Source organism: Glycine soja, chromosome 11 (genome assembly GCF_004193775.1).
Source record: "Glycine soja cultivar W05 chromosome 11, ASM419377v2, whole genome shotgun sequence".
NCBI classification, from domain to species: Eukaryota; Viridiplantae; Streptophyta; class Magnoliopsida; order Fabales; family Fabaceae; genus Glycine; species Glycine soja.
In genome coordinates, this window is record NC_041012.1 from 17,490,535 (window position 1) to 17,509,855 (window position 19,321).

The 19,321-nt window shown below is 31.4% G+C and overlaps 2 protein-coding genes across 3 annotated transcripts; both read left to right on the top strand.

Annotated features, from left to right (window-relative positions):
• The first annotated feature begins 416 nt into the window (after positions 1-416).
• Positions 417-6,413, top strand: LOC114374272 (cytokinin riboside 5'-monophosphate phosphoribohydrolase LOG1). The gene is made up of 7 exons (XM_028331895.1): positions 417-999; positions 1,451-1,548; positions 1,662-1,692; positions 2,878-2,977; positions 5,462-5,532; positions 5,677-5,820; positions 6,097-6,413. The coding sequence occupies exons 1-7, from the start codon at positions 874-876 to the stop codon at positions 6,187-6,189; spliced, it is 663 nt and encodes a 220-aa protein (XP_028187696.1). The 5' UTR covers positions 417-873; the 3' UTR covers positions 6,190-6,413.
• A 7,687-nt stretch (positions 6,414-14,100) lies between these two features.
• On the top strand, positions 14,101-19,321 carry LOC114374559. Of its 2 annotated transcripts, none has more exons than XM_028332220.1 (4): positions 14,101-14,220; positions 15,036-16,187; positions 17,016-17,686; positions 18,024-19,321. In XM_028332220.1, coding segments are annotated over exons 1-4 (2,847 nt in total). In that variant the 5' UTR covers positions 14,101-14,218; the 3' UTR covers positions 19,046-19,321. The 2 variants fall into 2 exon arrangements, with proteins under 2 accessions (XP_028188021.1, XP_028188022.1); XM_028332221.1 differs by lacking the exon at positions 14,101-14,220 and adding an exon at positions 14,512-14,948.

The following is a 19,321-nucleotide window of genomic DNA, read 5'->3' on the forward strand; positions in this document are numbered from 1 at the left end:
GGTTTATAAAACACTCTTATGGTATTGATGTATATAACTATATATTTATCATACATTTGGTCACTGTTCACATTTTTATCACTTCTGTCTCATCTTTTTTTTTCATGCCTTTCTAGATGTCTTCACCCCAAATTATCTCTACCAAGTACCAAACATTTTCCATTGCTATAAAAAGGTCCCATATGTACCATTGTACTAAACTTTGCCATTAGCTCTGACTTCCCACGTGGATATTAAGAATAGAAACAACCAAGATACTACTACTTCCGCGTATTTCATTTTTTTTCACTTATAGTTTTGATATATATATATATATATATATATATATATATATATATGATCTTTTTAATCTTGCTAACTCTTAATAAAAAAATACGAGTAACATAACATAACAACATAACAATACTCAACAAGCATCAAAACCAACCCTTTCAAACTGTATTTTTAGAACATCATAAAAAACAGAGAGTTCAGCCTCACCTTCCAGTATTGTGTTGTTCCCATTCCAATACTCAATCTGGTGAAACAAGAAACGCACAATGATCTTGACATAGGACCACGGATTGTGTTTCTTTTTTTCTTTTTTTTTTCCTTCTTTTTTTTTGCTGGTACAGGGGACCATAGTAAAATAGAAAACAAACATACACGTTTGTGGATCAAGTTTTCCCCTACGTACAACTTGGGAGGAGTCATCATCATCGTTCATGATGTGATAATGGTTCCGCAATAGAAATGCACCCTCGCGTGTGCTTCTTCCTCTCTACCCTTATATAAAGCCACGCACCCACAACACTTTCATCTATTAACCAACCGTTCATTCTTTTCATCCAAAATTCTATCAAACTCAAGCTAGAGTGTGAGAAGAAGGAAAAAATGGAAGGTGAAGAAACTGAGATGAAACAACAATCCAGGTTCAAGAGGATTTGTGTGTTCTGTGGAAGCAGCCCCGGAAACAAGAGTAGCTATAAGGATGCTGCTATTGAGCTTGGGAAAGAGTTGGTAATCTCTCTCTCTCTCTCTCTTATGTTTGTTCTGTTACGACATGTTTCTGCTAATTTGAAGTTCAAGGAAATTGAACTTTGTCATGTGTTGTTTTTAGTGTGTTTTGTTTCATCCTTTTGTTTTTGGTGTTTTTGTTTTGGTTTAAATGGTCAATTAAACATTTGTTTGGTGTTTCTTCATCTGTTTCATGATGTCCCACATCGTTTCCTTCATCCACATTTCAACTACGTAAGCTCCTCAAACTCAAGGAAAGTGAGGGAAAAAAAAAATCTATTTTTCAGTTCAGTTTCTATCAATGTTTTTTCATGCATATTTTGTAGTATGGTCTATAGAAAGCATCTATCTTTCATAGTTTCATAGAGTTGTGGCAGGAGAGTATAAAAGAGTACCATTGTTCAACTATGGACTTAAATTCACTTCTTTGGGTACTTTTTGGAATCTTGAAAAGGTGTCAAGAAATATTGATCTGGTTTATGGAGGAGGCAGCATCGGTTTGATGGGGTTGGTTTCCCAGGCTGTTTATGAAGGAGGTCGCCATGTAATTGGGTGAGCATAATCTTAGTATTACTACTTCCTTGTGATTTACTATTTGTGTTGTTGGATTATAAGATATGATGTTAATTTTTTCAATTATTTTCTTGTCGTGATTTTGTCTGCAGAGTTATTCCCAAGACACTGATGCCAAGAGAGGTAATGTTAAGATGTTTTTTTGAGGCACTTCATCAATAATGATTGCAAATAAATAAAAGAAAATGACCAAACACCTATACCCAGAGAGAGGGAGGGACACAGAGAACGAGACACAGAGAGAATTATCTACATACTACTGCTTTACCTTTCAACCACAATATGTTTTTCTTGTTCCAATGCTCCCTATCCTCCTTAGACAAAAGAGCTAATGTTGTTTATGTTTATATAATAATTTCTTATAAGAGCTTTTATAACATTATTTTTAAATAATTAGTATGTTTCTGATTGACTAATAATATAAAAATCTTATACCTTATCAGTGTATTGAAATTAAACTTTTTTTTAAAAAAAATCTATTACACTACTCATTTTAGTACAAAGTTTTCAATTTTTCTCCTTTTTATACAACATGTTACACAAAATCAATGTACAAGTAACAACATCTCTCTTTAGTGAATTTCCCACCTTACTTTTGTTATCACAGTGTATGGATTTTGCACTTTGTCTTTTTTGGGTGATTCTTATGGGGTTTCAAGTGGGACTTATGCTTGCTTTTCACGTTGTTTTTGGTTTTTGGTTTCACATTAGAGTCTCTTTTTTCTTTTTTATAAACTTATCCATCAATACACCTGGCAACCTGGGGTCATTCCTTCTGAGCAATTTTGTCCCTCTCTCTCCAAGTTCCATGTAACCTCCTTAGATTCTATGGCAATTAAGCCCTCCTTGGTTTCATCTACATTTTTCTTACCATTATTCATCAGTAACTTTTTTTTTTATCTTTCTTCGGTTGGTCTACTGTAGACCTGGATTGTCTGCCGTCAGGCTTCACGCATTCAATTATGCAGTCAAAATCTAATAGCTAAAGTTTTTTCTTTTTTTATTTTATTAGTTATATAGAAATTGAGAAGAAAAAAAAAAACTAAGATTGTCACTGTATGAATGAGTGAATGCAGAGAATTTAAATCCGTTTATTGTTTGGTTTATCATTTCTCCCTAGGGAAAATGTCAAGCTATACTATTTCCCACTTGAGCCCACTTTCTGAAGTACTCATCATTACCCCTCTTCCATTCCTATCCATGCATTAAATTTAAGACTCATTCTCACTCACGCACACACAAAAAACCAACCTCTTTATGGTTTCAGTGATAATTTGGATCCATTTGGGTGTTTGTGGCTTTTTGCAGATTACTGGAGAGACAGTGGGGGAAGTGATGGCAGTAGCAGACATGCATCAAAGAAAAGCAGAGATGGCTAGGCACTCTGATGCCTTTATTGCCTTACCTGGTTCGTACAACATGGTTCCACCAATATTCCCTTCCTAAAAGTCACATTATCATTAGACATCAATTCAAGATTATGCACTATCTAATTTTACATAAAACTGGCATATAAAACAAAAAACTACCTCATTTAAATGATTATTGAATTCTTATCTTAGTAAAATACAAAAAACACCCACCATGCATTAGTAAGTTGTTTGATTTTAATTTCATTTTGTTCCTCCAAGGACAATGTGGTGCTACTTATCTTTTTGTCTGGTACAATTTAATTTTGAAAATAATTATTTGTATTAGTTTATTAAAAAAATTGATTGTTTCTTTAAACTTAAGGACCAGTTTGATTAAAGTAATTTTTTAAAATAAATATTTCTTAAAATCAAATAAATAATTTTATGATTTTATGATTTGTTTGTCTAAATTATTTTTACTTAATATAAACAATTTTATTCTTTTTTAAAGAAATAAATTACGTTTGCTCCTTAAAAAATGTTTTTATTAAAACAATATTTTTTTTATTTTTTTAAGTTTAAACAAATTGGTCTTAAATGATATAAAATATAAAACTATATTGCATTTATTTATAATTAATTATAATTTCAAAAAGGAAAAAGTAAGTGATACACAATGCAAATTCTGTTATTATTATGAATGAAAGTTTTTTTTTTTAAAAAAAAAAGTATTGCATGATGTTACTTGTCAATAAATTTACACATGACATGTCAACTGCAAATCATTATGTGATAGAATGTGAGGACATTAAAACTCATCCATAGGTGGTGTATAAGACATGTTTGAGACAAAATTCACATGATGCATGAGAGATTTTTCAACCTATGTGATGCAGATGCACTACTTTATTTGTGAATTACACCAATAAAATTGTAGATGGGATCTAAGTTTAAAAACATGCAATGGATTGTCCGTGTTCATTAAATCAGTGCAAACCACTCCACAGCCTGTTTTATTTGTTTAAATTATATGTTTTCATACAGAGTTATGATATTTGCAAGTGAAGTTTATATATTTTTTTTATCATCATAATATTGATGCGGGATATTTATCAATTTTATTAATTATTAATTTCTATCGAAGAATTTAACTAGTCACTTTTAATGAGATTTTTCATTCTAATTATATTTTTTTCATCCACAATACTTAAATTTAAAATCTTACCTAAGAGGATCAAATTTAAGATCACTCAAACCAACAACTTATTTGTAATAAAGTTTATATATTACTTACCCATTTATATAGCGAAGAGAATTTATATTTAACTTATATAAGATCTATTAGGATTCTAATTGGACATACCTAAATTTTTTTATTGTTTAAAAAATATCTCCTTTTAAGTTTAGGAAAAGGACCGTACTGTTTTGAAGATACAATTGGTAAAATTATTGTGCAAAACTGAATTGAATATAGATTTTTTTATCAAGCTTTTTAGGCAGTAAATAGAAATTGAGCTCAGGTTAAAGTTTTCACTAAGTTGCGAGGAGAACCGTATAGACTCATAGAGCATTTTACGATTATTTTTTCAAAGCACCTGTCCACCTAATACGAACATCACCCTTATCTTTGTTCAGAGAAAATTTAAAGTATTAAAAAATTTGAAATTATTTTATTGTACATAAAGTAAAGTGGAAAAAAAATATTATCTTTCCATGTTATTGGTGTCAAGTGAAAAATTTTACGGTTTTTCTATTGGAAGAATTCTATCAGCACAACACTCTATTATTATTAAGTAAAATTTAAGATTCGTTAAAAACAATAAAAAAGACTTATTGAGAAGGGAGTGAGATTTATATAAATTTTATCTAATAAAAAGTATTATACACATCCAAATCAAAAAAATGTGTCAAAGATATTTTTTTTTTTGGTGAAATGCATTATATTAATAAACTTTTTTCTTGAAATTATGATGTATTATGCATGCCTTAAGTTGAAAGATTAAAAATCTAAATTAGAAGGGAAACAGATGCCAGATTTATTCTAAAGATTACGATTACTCACAGGCCCAAGAAAAAGAAAATCAGGGGCCCCAGATCGCTTCTTTCCCTTTTTTGATTCATAAACTGTAAAAGGGCCCCATTCAGTTTATGGTTATTGGCTCCAATTTTTGTATCCATAAGCAAATACAATTAAGAAAAGGACAACAGTGGCCAAGAAAACTATATAAAATAAAAAAATATATTTCAGAAGGAAAATTCTTAAAATTTTAAAACAGAAAAAATTAAAGAAAATATGGAATTCCTTCAACGGCACGTACGTAGTTGATGTAGGTCTACCCACACAGGCCAGACGAAGCCGTTGTTAAAAAATATTATCATCTCGTAATTTTGAAACTTAATTTTATGTTTATATAAAAAGATTTTGTGAGCTTAAACAAATATCTTTTTAAGCCATTAAGGATGTGGAACTTTGGTAAATATATATTACATAGAAATAGAACTTCAATTAATGATTATGTATGTCCTCTTTGTGTGTGAAGGTGGCTATGGGACACTTGAGGAGCTTCTAGAGGTGATAACTTGGGCTCAGCTTGGCATCCATGATAAACCGGTGAGAACCCTTCTTAATCTTCAAAGATTTAGAAAGAGCTAAACTTCTATTAAGTTCTAGAATTATACTTAAGAAAATTGTTTTCCCCTTATTTTAATTAATGAAGAAAAATAATTTCTAAATCAAGTATTATGGTTTTGGAAGGTTGGGTTGCTGAATGTAGATGGATACTACAATTCCTTGTTGTCTTTCATTGACAAAGCTGTGGAAGAAGGCTTCATTAGCCCCAAAGCTCGCCACATAATTGTATCTGCCCCATCAACAAAAGAGCTTGTAAAAGAGATGGAGGTAATTGCCAATTTGCCATCTCTCTTTTTTTTATCTATTTAAGTAGGCTTAAATATGTTTAAATTATTTGATAAATGATCAAATTTTGTTTGGGATCCCTAATAAAAAAATTTAGTTATTTTAAAACTCTAATATATTAAAAATTTTGTCTTGAATCTCTGATGTCAGTTAAATAATGATATGACACAATCACAATCATGTAATTATAACTCTCCAATATGCATGTTTTCATTCATTTATTACAACTTATATGGTTTCTGTTTCATTGTTATATAGGAATATTTCCCACAACATGAAAGAGTTGCCTCTAAGCTAAGCTGGGAAACTGAGCAGATAGATTACTCCTCAAATTGTGACATGTCTAGGTGATTAGAGATGATTATGGAAGAAATCGTGTAGAGACAGTTGTTAGTTTAATGGTTTAAGAGACTACTACTATGATTATGGCCACAATTTCCTCAAGCCAGAATTCTTTTATTAAGTTATTGCAATTACCTGTTAGTGTAAACTACAGAACTGACTTCAATCTAGCTGTGAAGCCTAACTACTCTTCTGCTCAATGTGAATTCTGGTTTTTTTTTCTTTTCAAAACATAGGAATTGTAAGATTTTTGTTCTCTTTCTTTTTCCCTTTTTACCTTTCCATTGTGCACCAAGGACTTTGTTGCATTAAAGCTGAACCAAAAACTTTTTTCGTTCCTTATCGGGACCTATTTGAGCAGTTACTATTACTTTTTCACATATGGAGACCCTTAGCTACACACAACTCAAAAAAAAAAAAAAACCCTAGCTACACCCGTATTTTTATCTTTTAGGATTAGTGGGAAATAATTTGGACACGTTTGATATGAAAGGTGTTGTACTTGGATGGAAAACATTCACTCCAAAGTTGGCTTATACATCTTTAGCCCATCCAAGTTTTATATACCACTCTTTGTACATGTGTTTGATGCATATTAAAAGACTATGATATGTTTGGATAAGCAGTGATTAGCCCTAAATCATGTTAAAAAAACATAGAAATCCCACCACAACAATGAATTACTTCACTCTCAACATGAAAAGTTAATTGATTTTACTCTATTGTGTCGTTCTTCCAAACACATCACCAGTAAAAGAAGGAACTATCTAGAAGTAGATAAGTCAATGGTCACATTAGAAGTTTTTGGTCTCTACCTATGTTAATGCATAGCACAAACCATTCTAGTTGAGGATCACGAAAGAAAAAGATAAAAACATTATGTATATTCATCTCTCTCTTATCAAGAGATTAACAGAATTTTAAACCAATTAATTAAACATAGTTGACCGTTATGATTACTCGCAACTATTGATAGTCACGATGCAATCAAGTTATTTGTTATTTTTTTATAACTTCCATTTTTTTATCAAGATTTTATAACTACATTGTACTCCCTTTAGATGATTCTATTGTATATTTTTTTCTGTCCCAAACAACACAGTGAAATCATATTTCCATTTGGTATTTTTACAAATACACAATGACAACATGATTTTGTTGTGTTGTTTGGGGACCAAAAATACACAACGAAATTATGATTTTATTGTATTATTTTGGATGGAAAAATATACAACAAAATTATGATTTCGTTGTGTTAGGATAAAAAAAATTGCACAACAGAATCATGATTTTCGTTGCCTACATTGGAATGAAAAGAATTACACAACATAAATGTGATTCTATGATACACTTGTATAATAAAATCATATTTTCATTGTGTTTTGCTTTTTTTCACCCCATATAGGCAACTCAATCATGATCCTGTTGTGTTTTTGTCAAAAGAGTATTTTTGGGATATTGTTAAAAGACACCTATGTGATTAGTGTCAATAGCAACTTTCGAACATAATGTGAACCAATCCAACCTTAATCTGGTTAATTATGTAGTAGGATCAACTTGTTAAAGTAATAATATATTCTATAAATTCAAAAAGAAAGATATTTTTTTAAGAAAAAATGAAGCACTAGATGAAGGACAATTTAATACTTTGAGTCTTAGACAATTCGATAAAAATTATTTAAGAATAACAAAAAATTGATACTTCGAGTCTTGGATAACAAAATCAAGCATTCAAATATGCAAAAACTAACTAAATAATAATCATGCACAATCAAGTCTTGGCAACAATATATCAATACTTCAAGTTTTGGACAATTAAATAAAAATTGTCTCCGATTGTATGAATTAGGGTTACACACAATATAATAATAAAATTAGAATATTTATAATTAAATTATTGATTTAATGAGATTTACACCTCATTAAATCAACAACCCAATTATAATTAGGTCAACCAAAATGAAATCAAATCAACTCGATAACTTAATCCAACTCACTTAAATATAGTTGGAATGACCTAGGTTGATATATAGAGTTTACAAGTAGATCCCAATCCACTTGCATTTATATTAATAATAACCAACCAACATGGCAAGTTGAATATATAATTAAAATACTAGTGCAATGCAGGGGAAAATTGCTATTTATAAATAATGAAGATTTTATTTTATTATAGAGCAATAAATTAAATAGATATTATTTTTTAAATTGGAGAGAAAATTATGAAAATAAATTATTTAAATCAAGTTATAATCTCTATGTTTATTAATCTCATAAGGTGTGTTAAAATTTAAAAATTAAATTTAAAGTATGATGAACTAAATTTAAGTTATTAACTAAATGAATTAAACTTCAATTGGAATTTAAATTAATGGAGTACTAAACAATAATATTTGAGAGAAATTGCAGTGAGAAAAATATTTGATAGAAACAAAATAAGATTCAATCCTTAAATGAAAAAAAAAATCACATAACTTAATATAAAAAAAGGCAATAACTCTTTAAAAATTCTTACATTTAAGAATGATGGCTTATATCTATAATAATACAGCGACATAAAATGCAGCTAGGGAAATAACCACCAAGATATTAAATAATTTCATGATGAAGAAAGAAAGAAACAGATTTCGTAAGGAGTCTGTGAAGCAATATGGTTAAATGGTTTGAAGTGTTTTTCTTCTTCTTTGGTTTAAATGGTTTGAATATTTTGTTTTGGTACAAGTACACTTTTTCATAGTAAAAATGTTATGAAATTGTAGTTCATTTAAGACCAGAGATTATTCCCTTGAGGTTGACTAAATTAACTAATTAATATAAACATCGACCTAACCCACACACTGGTATATATATAGTATATACTCATTTGAATATATTTCTACTACTATATACGGTTATGTCCTACGTCCTAACATTTTCAGAAAGGACAACTATGGCCTATTTGGTTTCCACTACAGTAGCTCATGCCTATCCAAAACCCTACCAAACGCCATTTTTCATACCCAACTCAAACGTAGGAATATTAGTGAGGAAATTATATACATCAATGTTGACTTTTCTTGGAGAGTTTCAATAGATCCTCGCGAGCATACTTTGAATGAAATGAAAACATTATAAAATTATACATGTTGACTTTCGGGAAGAATTTAATAAGTCCTCCTCACGTGCATACTTTGAAATGCAAAATCGTTGTATTTTTTTTAACAATATTGTAATTCAAGCAATGTTATGTATACATATATAAAATGTAGAACAATTTTATTTTTCTTTGATTTTATAGTTTAATTTTACAAAATTTAAATGATAAGGGAAATGCGAGAATAAAAGTAGAAAATAGTTTAGATTTTTTTTTTACTATAACAGTTGAGATATAAAGAAAATATCTAGTGATTAGGCATTGTCAATGACAAAACTTTTATTTTGTCATAAATTATAATTTTAAATAATTATTATAAAAAATAATAATTTTTTATATATAATGATTTATAATTAGATGAGATAATATAAAATCATTTTACACTATTAGTATATAACTTATTTTTTCTTTATTTTAATTGTATAATTATTATTTAATTTTCACCTAATCTAATACAACTTTCTACATATGTGCCTGAATCGTGGTATTCTTAAATCTTCATGTAGATTAAGGTGTATTTTTGAAAAATGAATTTCTTTTAGGCCTTTTTTTACCATAGTTTTGCACAAAATTAGTGTTTGTATTTGTGCAACGCATAATGTAATTTTTTAATTTAATATTTATATTTGTAAGCTACTTTTATATATGTGATATAAAAGTTATGTTCAGAAAAACATTTTAACTGAATTTTAATTTTTTTTATTAGCTGAAGAATTCATTATTCCGTAACTAAGTATTTTTTAATAGTTTCTCGGTAATTTCTAACATTTTTTAAACGTAACTTGAACTAATGTTTTTTAAAACGTTAGTTTTTATCTTTTTATATTTTGTTTCATTTTTATTCTTGATATATTTATTCATTTTCTTTATTACTTTTTTAAAATAAATTATGATATTATTATTTTTTTGTCATTTTATATTTTTCAACTACTTCAACAATTATTTTTATTAAATATTTCTAATTTAATAAACTAATTTTTTAGCTTTTAGTTATCAATTAGCTTTTTAGTTAATTTTATCAAACATAGAAAAAACATTTGCATAAGTCGTCACATGAACTTTTTCTATTTTTTTTAATTTGTTTCAATTTATTACCTCATTTAGCTTTGTATTAACTTTGAATTTATTTCCTGCATATATGCTCTCTTAAGTTTCTTTTTTGTATTTTTAGTCTTTAAATTTTGAATATTTGTATTAATTTACTAATTTATAAATTTTTATAACAAAAAAATAAAGAAAAAAATGAATATTATGTGACGGATAAAAAAAAGCAAAAGGACTTACCAATAAGTAGAAATTAATAATAATAGTAATAATTAATAAATATTAGGTGAATATATGTTCTTTGTGTTTCTCAATTTGAGATTAATATATAATAAATAATTTTTTCTAATTGATTAAAATTAATGTACTTTCAATATATATTTATTAAAGATTTAGAAAATAAATAGGTTCCCTATTTTGAATGACTAAAAACTTGAAAAGTTAAGAAACACATACATAAAAAAACAAAACTTTAATTAAAAAATTAATATATATATATATATATATATATATATATATATATATATATATATATTATAGAAAGATTAAGATTTTACCCTTAACATTCTAATTCTTGTTACAATTGACTCAAGAATGAAGTGTCCACTGTCACTCAGTCCCTTCTTTGCCTCTATTGTTCTTTATTTTTTTTGTAGAGTGTGTTACTCTTCATTTAAATCACTACTAGAAAATAATCTTTTTATATTGATTATTAAGAACTTTTAACATCAATTATTAACCGATGTTAAAACTACCGACGTTAAAGTATCAACGCTAACATCAGTTGTTTAAAAATTGATGTTGTTTTAACAAAAAAATAACATCAGTTTTTATAAAAATCGATGTTATTTTCTTCTCACCAACATCGATGTTGTTATTTACTAACAACATCGGTTTTTTCTTAAAATCAATGTTTTTTTTAATATTCTATTTATTTTTTTAAATATCAACATGTAATTAATTCATATCACAACTTATCATTCAAAGTTGTAAAAAAACATAAAATTATAGTCATGCACCAAAAGTTATAAACAAAATATATCAATATATCATGCACTGAGAGTAGTTATAAACATTTATAAACAAAATATATCATAAATGTGTTCAACATATTCCAATATTTCTCACAAAATATATCATGAAGACTTATAAATAAAAATTTACAAATTGATAATAGTAGAGTAGTAATATACTTTAATTACAAAGAAAGTCAAAATCAAACTGAGTTGAAGTTGCATATGGGAACTCAAATATAATTTGAGTTCGAGTAAGTAAATTCTGTGATTGTGCAAAATTTCTCCATCAATTCCCAATTTTTGCAGTTAATGATTATAAACTATCTTACACTCCATCCCTTTCAAGTTTAGATGGGTGAATTTTGTAGTTTTCATAAATGAGTACATGGTACTCGACACATCCCGAAATTAACATGAAATTCATATTAGTTATGCATATGATTTTAAAATCTGACATATAGAGGAGTGCTTAATTACTCATCAAACTGTTGCAAGTCACTTCGTACTCAGTCAGCATGACTTTAAAAGTGATTGAGTTAGAAATTTGTGGTACAATGAGTGCCAATTAGGGTAAGCTTTTGGTTCGAAGGTGCTTTTGAAGATGATGAGGAGGAAAACACTCTGTGCATAGTGGGTCAAGGTCACTTGATGATTTCTAGTGAGTCCATAGAACTCTCTGAGTTTTGTTCATCCAGCAAGTAGAACTGGACTCACCAAATCTTAGTTATATGTGACAGAGTGCATGGTGCCACTAGAGTATAGCAAATGCGAAGTAGACTCTAGTTCATCCTTCCATCTTATAGCAAATGACCTACTGACTTCACTATAAGGTAATATTTAACAAGCAAAGTAATATAAGCAAATGTGTTATATAAAGTCATGTTTATTTTAGAATAGTCTTGAAATTTCTAACCTAATCAATAACATGAACAATGTTGAACATTTCCTCAGTTTTTTTGTTAATCTTCATCATTGTATTAGCCATTTTCTTACAGTTTTGTTGATGTTCATCCATCGTTTTTAAAGTCTATTTATAATATAAACATGACATTAATATGCATGATACATTTGACTTAACAATATGATACCAATAAATATGCAAAACCAAGAATTCTCACACTAGCACAAACTTTGTGGCAGAATGATATTCATATTTTATCGCTTACCAAGAACGAGCCCTAGCTTCTCACTTACCATCACTATCAAAACCAAACACAGAAACAAGCATTTATAGAAGATTAACCTATCGTGAGTGAGTGAGAGCGCGAGAGTCATTGCAAGAACGCACATACACACAAAACAAGCATTACCATCACTATGAAAACCAAGAATGAGCTCTAGCTTCTCGCTTACTATCACCATCAAAATCAAACACAGAAACAAGTATTTATAGAAGACTAACCTTTCGTGAGTGAGTGAGAGCGTGAGAGTGAGAGAACAAGAACGGCAACGCAAAAGTGATTGCGAGAACGTGACCGCGATAGCAAGAACTAGAACGGTGTGGCTACGCCGCCGCAGAGAGTGCATGAGAGTAAGAGTGAAAAGGATAGTGTGAGAGGTGAGTGAGCAAGCCAGAAGGAAAACGCCAAAGATGAGTGAGAGTGAGAGATAATTCAGAATGAGTGCAAGAAGAGGAAGAGACAGATTTAATTTAACTAATACAACATTGATTTTTCAAAATAAACAATGTTAACATGAGTTCGTTAACATCGATTTTTGAAAAAATCGATGTTAACATGAGTTTATTAACATTGATTTTTGGAAAATCAACGTTAACGAACTCACGTTATTTACGAATATGCCATCGCGTTTTTATTAACATCGATTTTTAAAAAAATTAATGTTAATATAACAATGTTATATCCATTCTTTCTACTAGTGAATATTGATATAAAACATAATTAAACTTTTTGTCAAAAAAAAACATAATCAAACTGGTCTAAACTCTAAAGATGAGTTGTAGCAAACAAAACTCGTCATTGTCAATAAGTATGTCATTCGATCATGATAAATGGACCCTTTTATTGGAGACCTAGTTAAAGTCTGCCTCCAAAAGGCCATGTACTATATAGGTTTTACGTGATTATGAAGAAGGGTATCCCTCAATGCCTATACTAATTATTTGGACCTAATTGACTAATAAGTAATTATTAATAACTAATGTCCATTTACCTAGATGTAACAGTTGACTTCATCTAGCTTAATCCACATACCGTAAATATGTAACTTCTTTTCTACGTTCAAAACGTATAACACCTACCCCGATTAATTTGTCACATTCAACTAATGTTATTAACACCATGTGTTGATCCTTCTTCTCTCTCTCTCTCCACTCTTCATATTCAACTTCAATGGCAACTCACCAGAAAAGGAGGAAAAAATAAAAACGAATTGAAAAAATGAAAAATGACTAACTAATTTAAAAGGAAAAAATGTTGTGTTCCCATTTTTCAACAAATACCTTTTTTTATAGCCTAAGCGACCAAGATACATTTGAATTCTCTGTTCTAGTGTTCTACAAGCGAACCAAGCCATGAGTTTCTTGCGTAGAACCCGCCTAAGTTCGGCGATCAACCATTTAACAAAAAGTTTTGCTGCTAATTTCATTTACGTATCTTCTTTTAAAAGGTCAAGCACATCATATACCATATATCATGCATGTAACATTTAATGAGTTCTAACTAATTTATTTAGGCCTCACTCTTTGACAGCAAATCACCCATTTCTTTTATCGTGAACCATATATATGTGTCAAGCCTTAGGTCTCTTACTTGTTTTGCTCAAGAAGCGATCGATTTGAAGGCTTTGTTAATTTTCTGACTTACCCTCTTCACATTTGTGTGCAATGTACGTATCACTTCCACCCCATGTTCTTTCTCGTGTTTGTTTGTGCCTTTAACGTTATATAATATGTGTTTTTCCTGCCATGTAACGTATCCTACGTAGAGGTTATTTTCGGTTTTGACTAAAAGCCCTTAAATCATGCTTTGTTTTCTTATTTTTTATTTTTTAAACTAATCTCTAAAGCCCGAATATCAAAAGGCAAATGAATGTGGTTTTATTTTCTTCTCTAGGACTTGAAATTTTTTTTAAAAAAATGTTGGTTTAGGAGAGGAAAAATGAGTTATAGGAGGCCATGCAGTGCCAAAAACACGGGTGACCCTTTTCCACGGCATCAAATTTGGCTTTCATTGGTTTCTTAAAGACAAAAGTACACATGAAGTAGTGTGTAGTGAATGAAGGTAACGCGTCTGCTAATTAACATTTCTTGCTCATAAGCGTTTAGCCCATGTGACCAGTGATGCAATTTTCGTGGGAACTTTCTAAACTATATATCTTTCACCTTTTCTACTGATATATAACATAAACCACAGAAGCCATTGCCCTTCAAATTTCAGTACCATCTCCACACCAATATTGGTTTTCTCTTCTGTTCCAATTCCAATCACAAAAAGTGATATCTTGAAAGACTAGTAGTGTGTGTTTGGATTATAGTTCCATTCAACTCAAATCGCATTCGATTCCACCCATCGTTTCACGTCATTCTAACAGATTTTCAAAACACATCCTAATTGGTTAGACTCAGTTGGAGCTTCTCTTGCAAAATTGTGATTGCAACATGGCCATGTTGAGGGACTAACTTTTTTTCTGTTATTTTGCAGGTTAGAGGACATTGAATCATCTACTACTCGGCTTTGTAAAATGGGATTCGGTCGAAATTCGACCTCAAGAAGCGGAGATTACTTGGAAGGAATGCTTAACGACTATGTTGGAGGAAGGAACAAACTGAAGGCTCAGAAGAGCGCCGCCACAACAACGAAGTTTGTGGCAGTGCTCACGTGCCTTCAGTTTTTCTTTGCAGTCTATGCAACATTCCTATTGTATTACATGGGCCCTTCCATTGATTTAAGAACCAAGCCAGAGTTCACATGGGCAACAAAAATTGCCCAACAATGGAAGCAACTCATCATCACGCCCCATGTTGTTGGCCACTACCAAGAAGCTGCTTCCTCTCTCATCAAGGAGGATCTTCTTCCCACAACTCCTTCCCAAGTGTGTGAGAATGAGAAGATAGACTTCATGCAAAAGAAGTCCAATGATGTCCAAATGATCAAGATAAAGAGAGAGCTCTATGATGAGGTGCTGAGCTTCCAAAGCAAAACCTTTGGCACCGAGACTCTCCAAGAGCTAATTTCAATGAAATCCAAATGGGACTTGAAAGGTCCAAACAGGCCAAAGATCACGGTTTTGCTAAACCACTTCAAGAGAAAGACACTTTGTGCTCAGCTCGATTCTTTGCTCCAACAAACCCTCCCTTTTCATCATGTTTGGGTGCTTTCATTTGGGAGCCCCAATGAGGCCTCATTGAAGAGAATTGTTGACACCTATAACGACTCAAGAATCAGCTTCATAAGCTCAAGCTACGATTTCAAGTACTATGGAAGGTTTCAAATGGCTCTTCAGACTGAATCTGATCTTGTGTACGTTGTTGATGATGACATGATTCCGGGAAGGAAGATGTTGCAGATTTTGGCACATGTTGCTGGGACAGACAAGTACAAGAATTCTGTCTTGGGGAGTATTGGAAGGATATTGCCCTTTAGACAGAAAGATTTCACCTTTCCAAGTTACAGAAAATTTCGGTCTAAGGAGGCAGGGTTGTATTTGCCTGATCCTGCTTATGATATCACTGTTGATAAAATTGTGCAGGTGGATTTTCTATCAAGTTCATGGTTCCTCTCTGCTGATCTTGTCAAGACACTCTTCACTGAGACACCTTTTACCTTCTCAACTGGTGAAGATCTTCACCTTAGGTTTGTCAATTTCTACACTTTTGCATCATGTTTACATTTTTTTTTTTACCATTTTATGAAGTTATTTTTTTTATATTATTTTATTTGGTAAAAAGCGATCTGCCTGGCTGTGAAATTTTTTTGAACGTTGACCATACAAGTCAAACAATCATGATTTGACTAAGCCAAAAGAGGATCTGGTAGTGCTCAACTAGAGTTAGTGACATTAGGTTCAGTAACACTAATAAGTAGTACAAGTTGCAATAACATATAAAAAAAAGTTCAAGTTGCAATAAACTTCAGAATTGGAAATATACTGGTTTTCGTGTGTTAAACAAAGTAAATATGCCTCTTATTACAATATGTGCATACCAAATACCAGTTTTACTGTTCATATGTGTAAAAACTAAATGTTTCGTTTTTTACAGCCAAACAATTCTTTTGACTTTGAGACAACTTTTTACGACCTTGGTAAAGGATGTTTTCTTGTATTGCAATCCTATCTCATAGGAAACCGTTAAGGTAGAAAATTATTGTTGTAAATTAAAATTAGGTTGAAATCCTAAAGAGGTAACAAGCACGCAAAGAACCAAAGTGGTATAAAATCTGCTTTTAAGGATGTATTCAGTTTTATTTTCATATGAAGGTCAAATTATCTTTTTATCTCATTTGTCCTACCAAAGATAAGAAAATCATTTGTCACTTGTTTTTCTTTAATTCAAAGTTTTGATCCCGTGAATTAATCAACAAGCCACCCCAGTTCAGTGGCTAGCATTTTCCCTGGCACCACTTTTATGTTACTGTATTATTATACTTGCTGAAAATTCTTTGTTTATTTTTTTATTGCAGCTATCAGCTTCAGAAATACAAAAATGCTGGTTCATTTGTTCTTCCAGTGGATCCTAAGGACAAGGAAACATGGGGTGATAGTGAGCACAGGCTTGCATATGTGTCTGAAACCACAGTGATTTTCAAGGATGTAGTTCAAGTCAGAGATGATCAATGGTGGAAAGCACTTTCCACAGGCTATGTGACTCAATGGGCTGCAATGTACCCTCAAAAAATTGATGCACTCTTTTATGCTCACTCAGTTGATGAAGTAAAAATGCTTGCACCACTTCTTGAAAAGTTCAGGTCCACAGTTGGCAAGAAGGCCTACATTGTTGTCTCTGGAGGCAATTACTGCCCTTGTGAAGATGCTGCAAGAGCTCTCAAATGGCCTGCATTGGTCTGCAAAGAACGCCGGTTTAAGATTTTTGACTTGGCCATTGAAGCACTTTCTGGGGTGTCAGATTCTGAGGCACCAGTGATACATGCAGTGTACACCAGCTTGAAGGGTTTGATCAAAATTCACAATCCCAGTGTAGTGATCAGTCTGGCTGACATTGACCCTCATGTGAGAAAAGCTCTCAAGATGGCCTCAGAAACCAACTCAAATGACACCACATTGGTTCTTTTACCAAGGTCTTCAGTTTCTCAAGTTCTTTGGATGGCTGATCTGCGTTCAACAGCATTGCCAAGTAAGAATATAGAACTCTTCAGCTCTTGTCAATGTTTATATTATTGATTCTGTTTTATTAATAATGGAATGATGTGAATGAATGTTGTCATCTTCAATAAAAAAATATTAAAACAAAGCTAGTAGCCTAGTACATAGTCATGCATGTGGAATAAGTTTTATGCATGATAATAATAAGTTAGCTAATACACTTTCACACTCACACTATCATCCAATTACAGACCGTTTGTATGATAAATTTATTGACTTTTATAAGATTATTACTAATTGATTGATGATGTAAAAACTTTTACACTGACAATACATGTATGTTAAACTCATCAAATTTTGTCTTGCAGACTGGAATCGGATGAGGGTTTCTGTGAACATCATCACCCAAAATAGAGCCAATTCACTAGCAAGGCTTCTCAAATCTCTCAGCAATGCCTACTATCTCGGAGATGAAATTCCCATTACCTTCAACATGGATAGCAAGGTAGATGAGGCAACTATAAGACTAGTAGGTTCATTTGAGTGGCCTCATGGACCCAAAACCCTGAGAAGGAGAATCGTCCAAGGAGGTCTAATCCGCGCTGTGAGTGAGAGTTGGTATCCATCTTCTGATGATGACTTTGGACTCCTACTAGAAGATGACATTGAAGTTTCACCTTACTACTACCTATGGATCAAATATGCACTCATGGCTTACCACTATGACCCTCAAGTCTCTCTACCTGAGCTCTCATCCATTTCACTCTACACTCCAAAACTTGTTGAAGTTGTCAAAGAGAGGCCAAAATGGAATGCCACAGAATTCTTCAAACACATCCACCCCAACACACCTTACCTTCACCAACTACCTTGCAGCTGGGGAGCAGTGTTCTTCCCAAAGCATTGGAGAGAGTTCTATGTGTACATGAACATGAGGTTCACTGAGGATGCCAAGTCCAACCCAGTTCAAATTCCAAAGTCTAGAACAAATGGATGGCAAGCTTCATGGAAGAAGTTCCTCATAGACATGATGTACCTTAGAGGGTATGTTAGTCTCTACCCAAATTTCCCACAACAAGCAAGCTTTTCAACCAACCATATGGAACCAGGGGCACATATTAGTGCTAAAGACAATTTGGTTAAGCATAACAAACAGGACTTTGAGGTGCCACTAATGAAAGAAGACTTTAGAAACTTTTTGCCAGCAATGAAAATGCCTTCAGCATCAAGGCTTCCATCTCTTAACCTCTTCAATCAACCAGTTTCTCTAAAGGGTCTCAAAGCTGCTGGAGCTAAGTTGGGACAGGATGTGCTTAGATGTGACAATGCCACTGAGGTTGTTGCTGTTGACAAAGATACTGGTCTACCTTACACTTGCTCCAAATTCTGAAGAACTTCATTATTCTGATTAATTAATTATTCTTTGTTGTTTTGTTTTCTTTTTTCTTTTTAAATCCCTGATGCTTAAGGTAAGAATTATTTCTGCTTTGCTCTTTAAATTACGTGGGAAATTGGGTCAGCGATTTTTCTGTCATGGGAATAAGAATGAGGTAACTCATGTTTCCCTAAAAGACAATATGTGATCTTTCCCAGAGATTCAATTGTAATTAATGTTGATATTCATTAATTATTATCTTTAAAATTTTCGGCATAAATTTACATAAAA

What these genes read in the sequence shown, in the direction of transcription:
- LOC114374559 (XM_028332220.1), top strand. An exon ending in GGTGAAGATCTTCACCTTAG is followed by an intron (nt 16,188 to 17,015) that starts GTTTGTCAATTT and finishes TTTTTATTGCAG; the next exon opens with CTATCAGCTTCAGAAATACA. An exon ending in GCGTTCAACAGCATTGCCAA is followed by an intron (nt 17,687 to 18,023) that starts GTAAGAATATAG and finishes TTTGTCTTGCAG; the next exon opens with ACTGGAATCGGATGAGGGTT.
- LOC114374272 (XM_028331895.1), top strand. Translation starts at nt 874, where the DNA reads ATGGAAGGTGAAGAAACTGAGATGAAACAACAATCCAGGTTCAAGAGG. An exon ending in GGAGGTCGCCATGTAATTGG is followed by an intron (nt 1,549 to 1,661) that starts GTGAGCATAATC and finishes TTTTGTCTGCAG; the next exon opens with AGTTATTCCCAAGACACTGA. An exon ending in TTGGCATCCATGATAAACCG is followed by an intron (nt 5,533 to 5,676) that starts GTGAGAACCCTT and finishes TGGTTTTGGAAG; the next exon opens with GTTGGGTTGCTGAATGTAGA.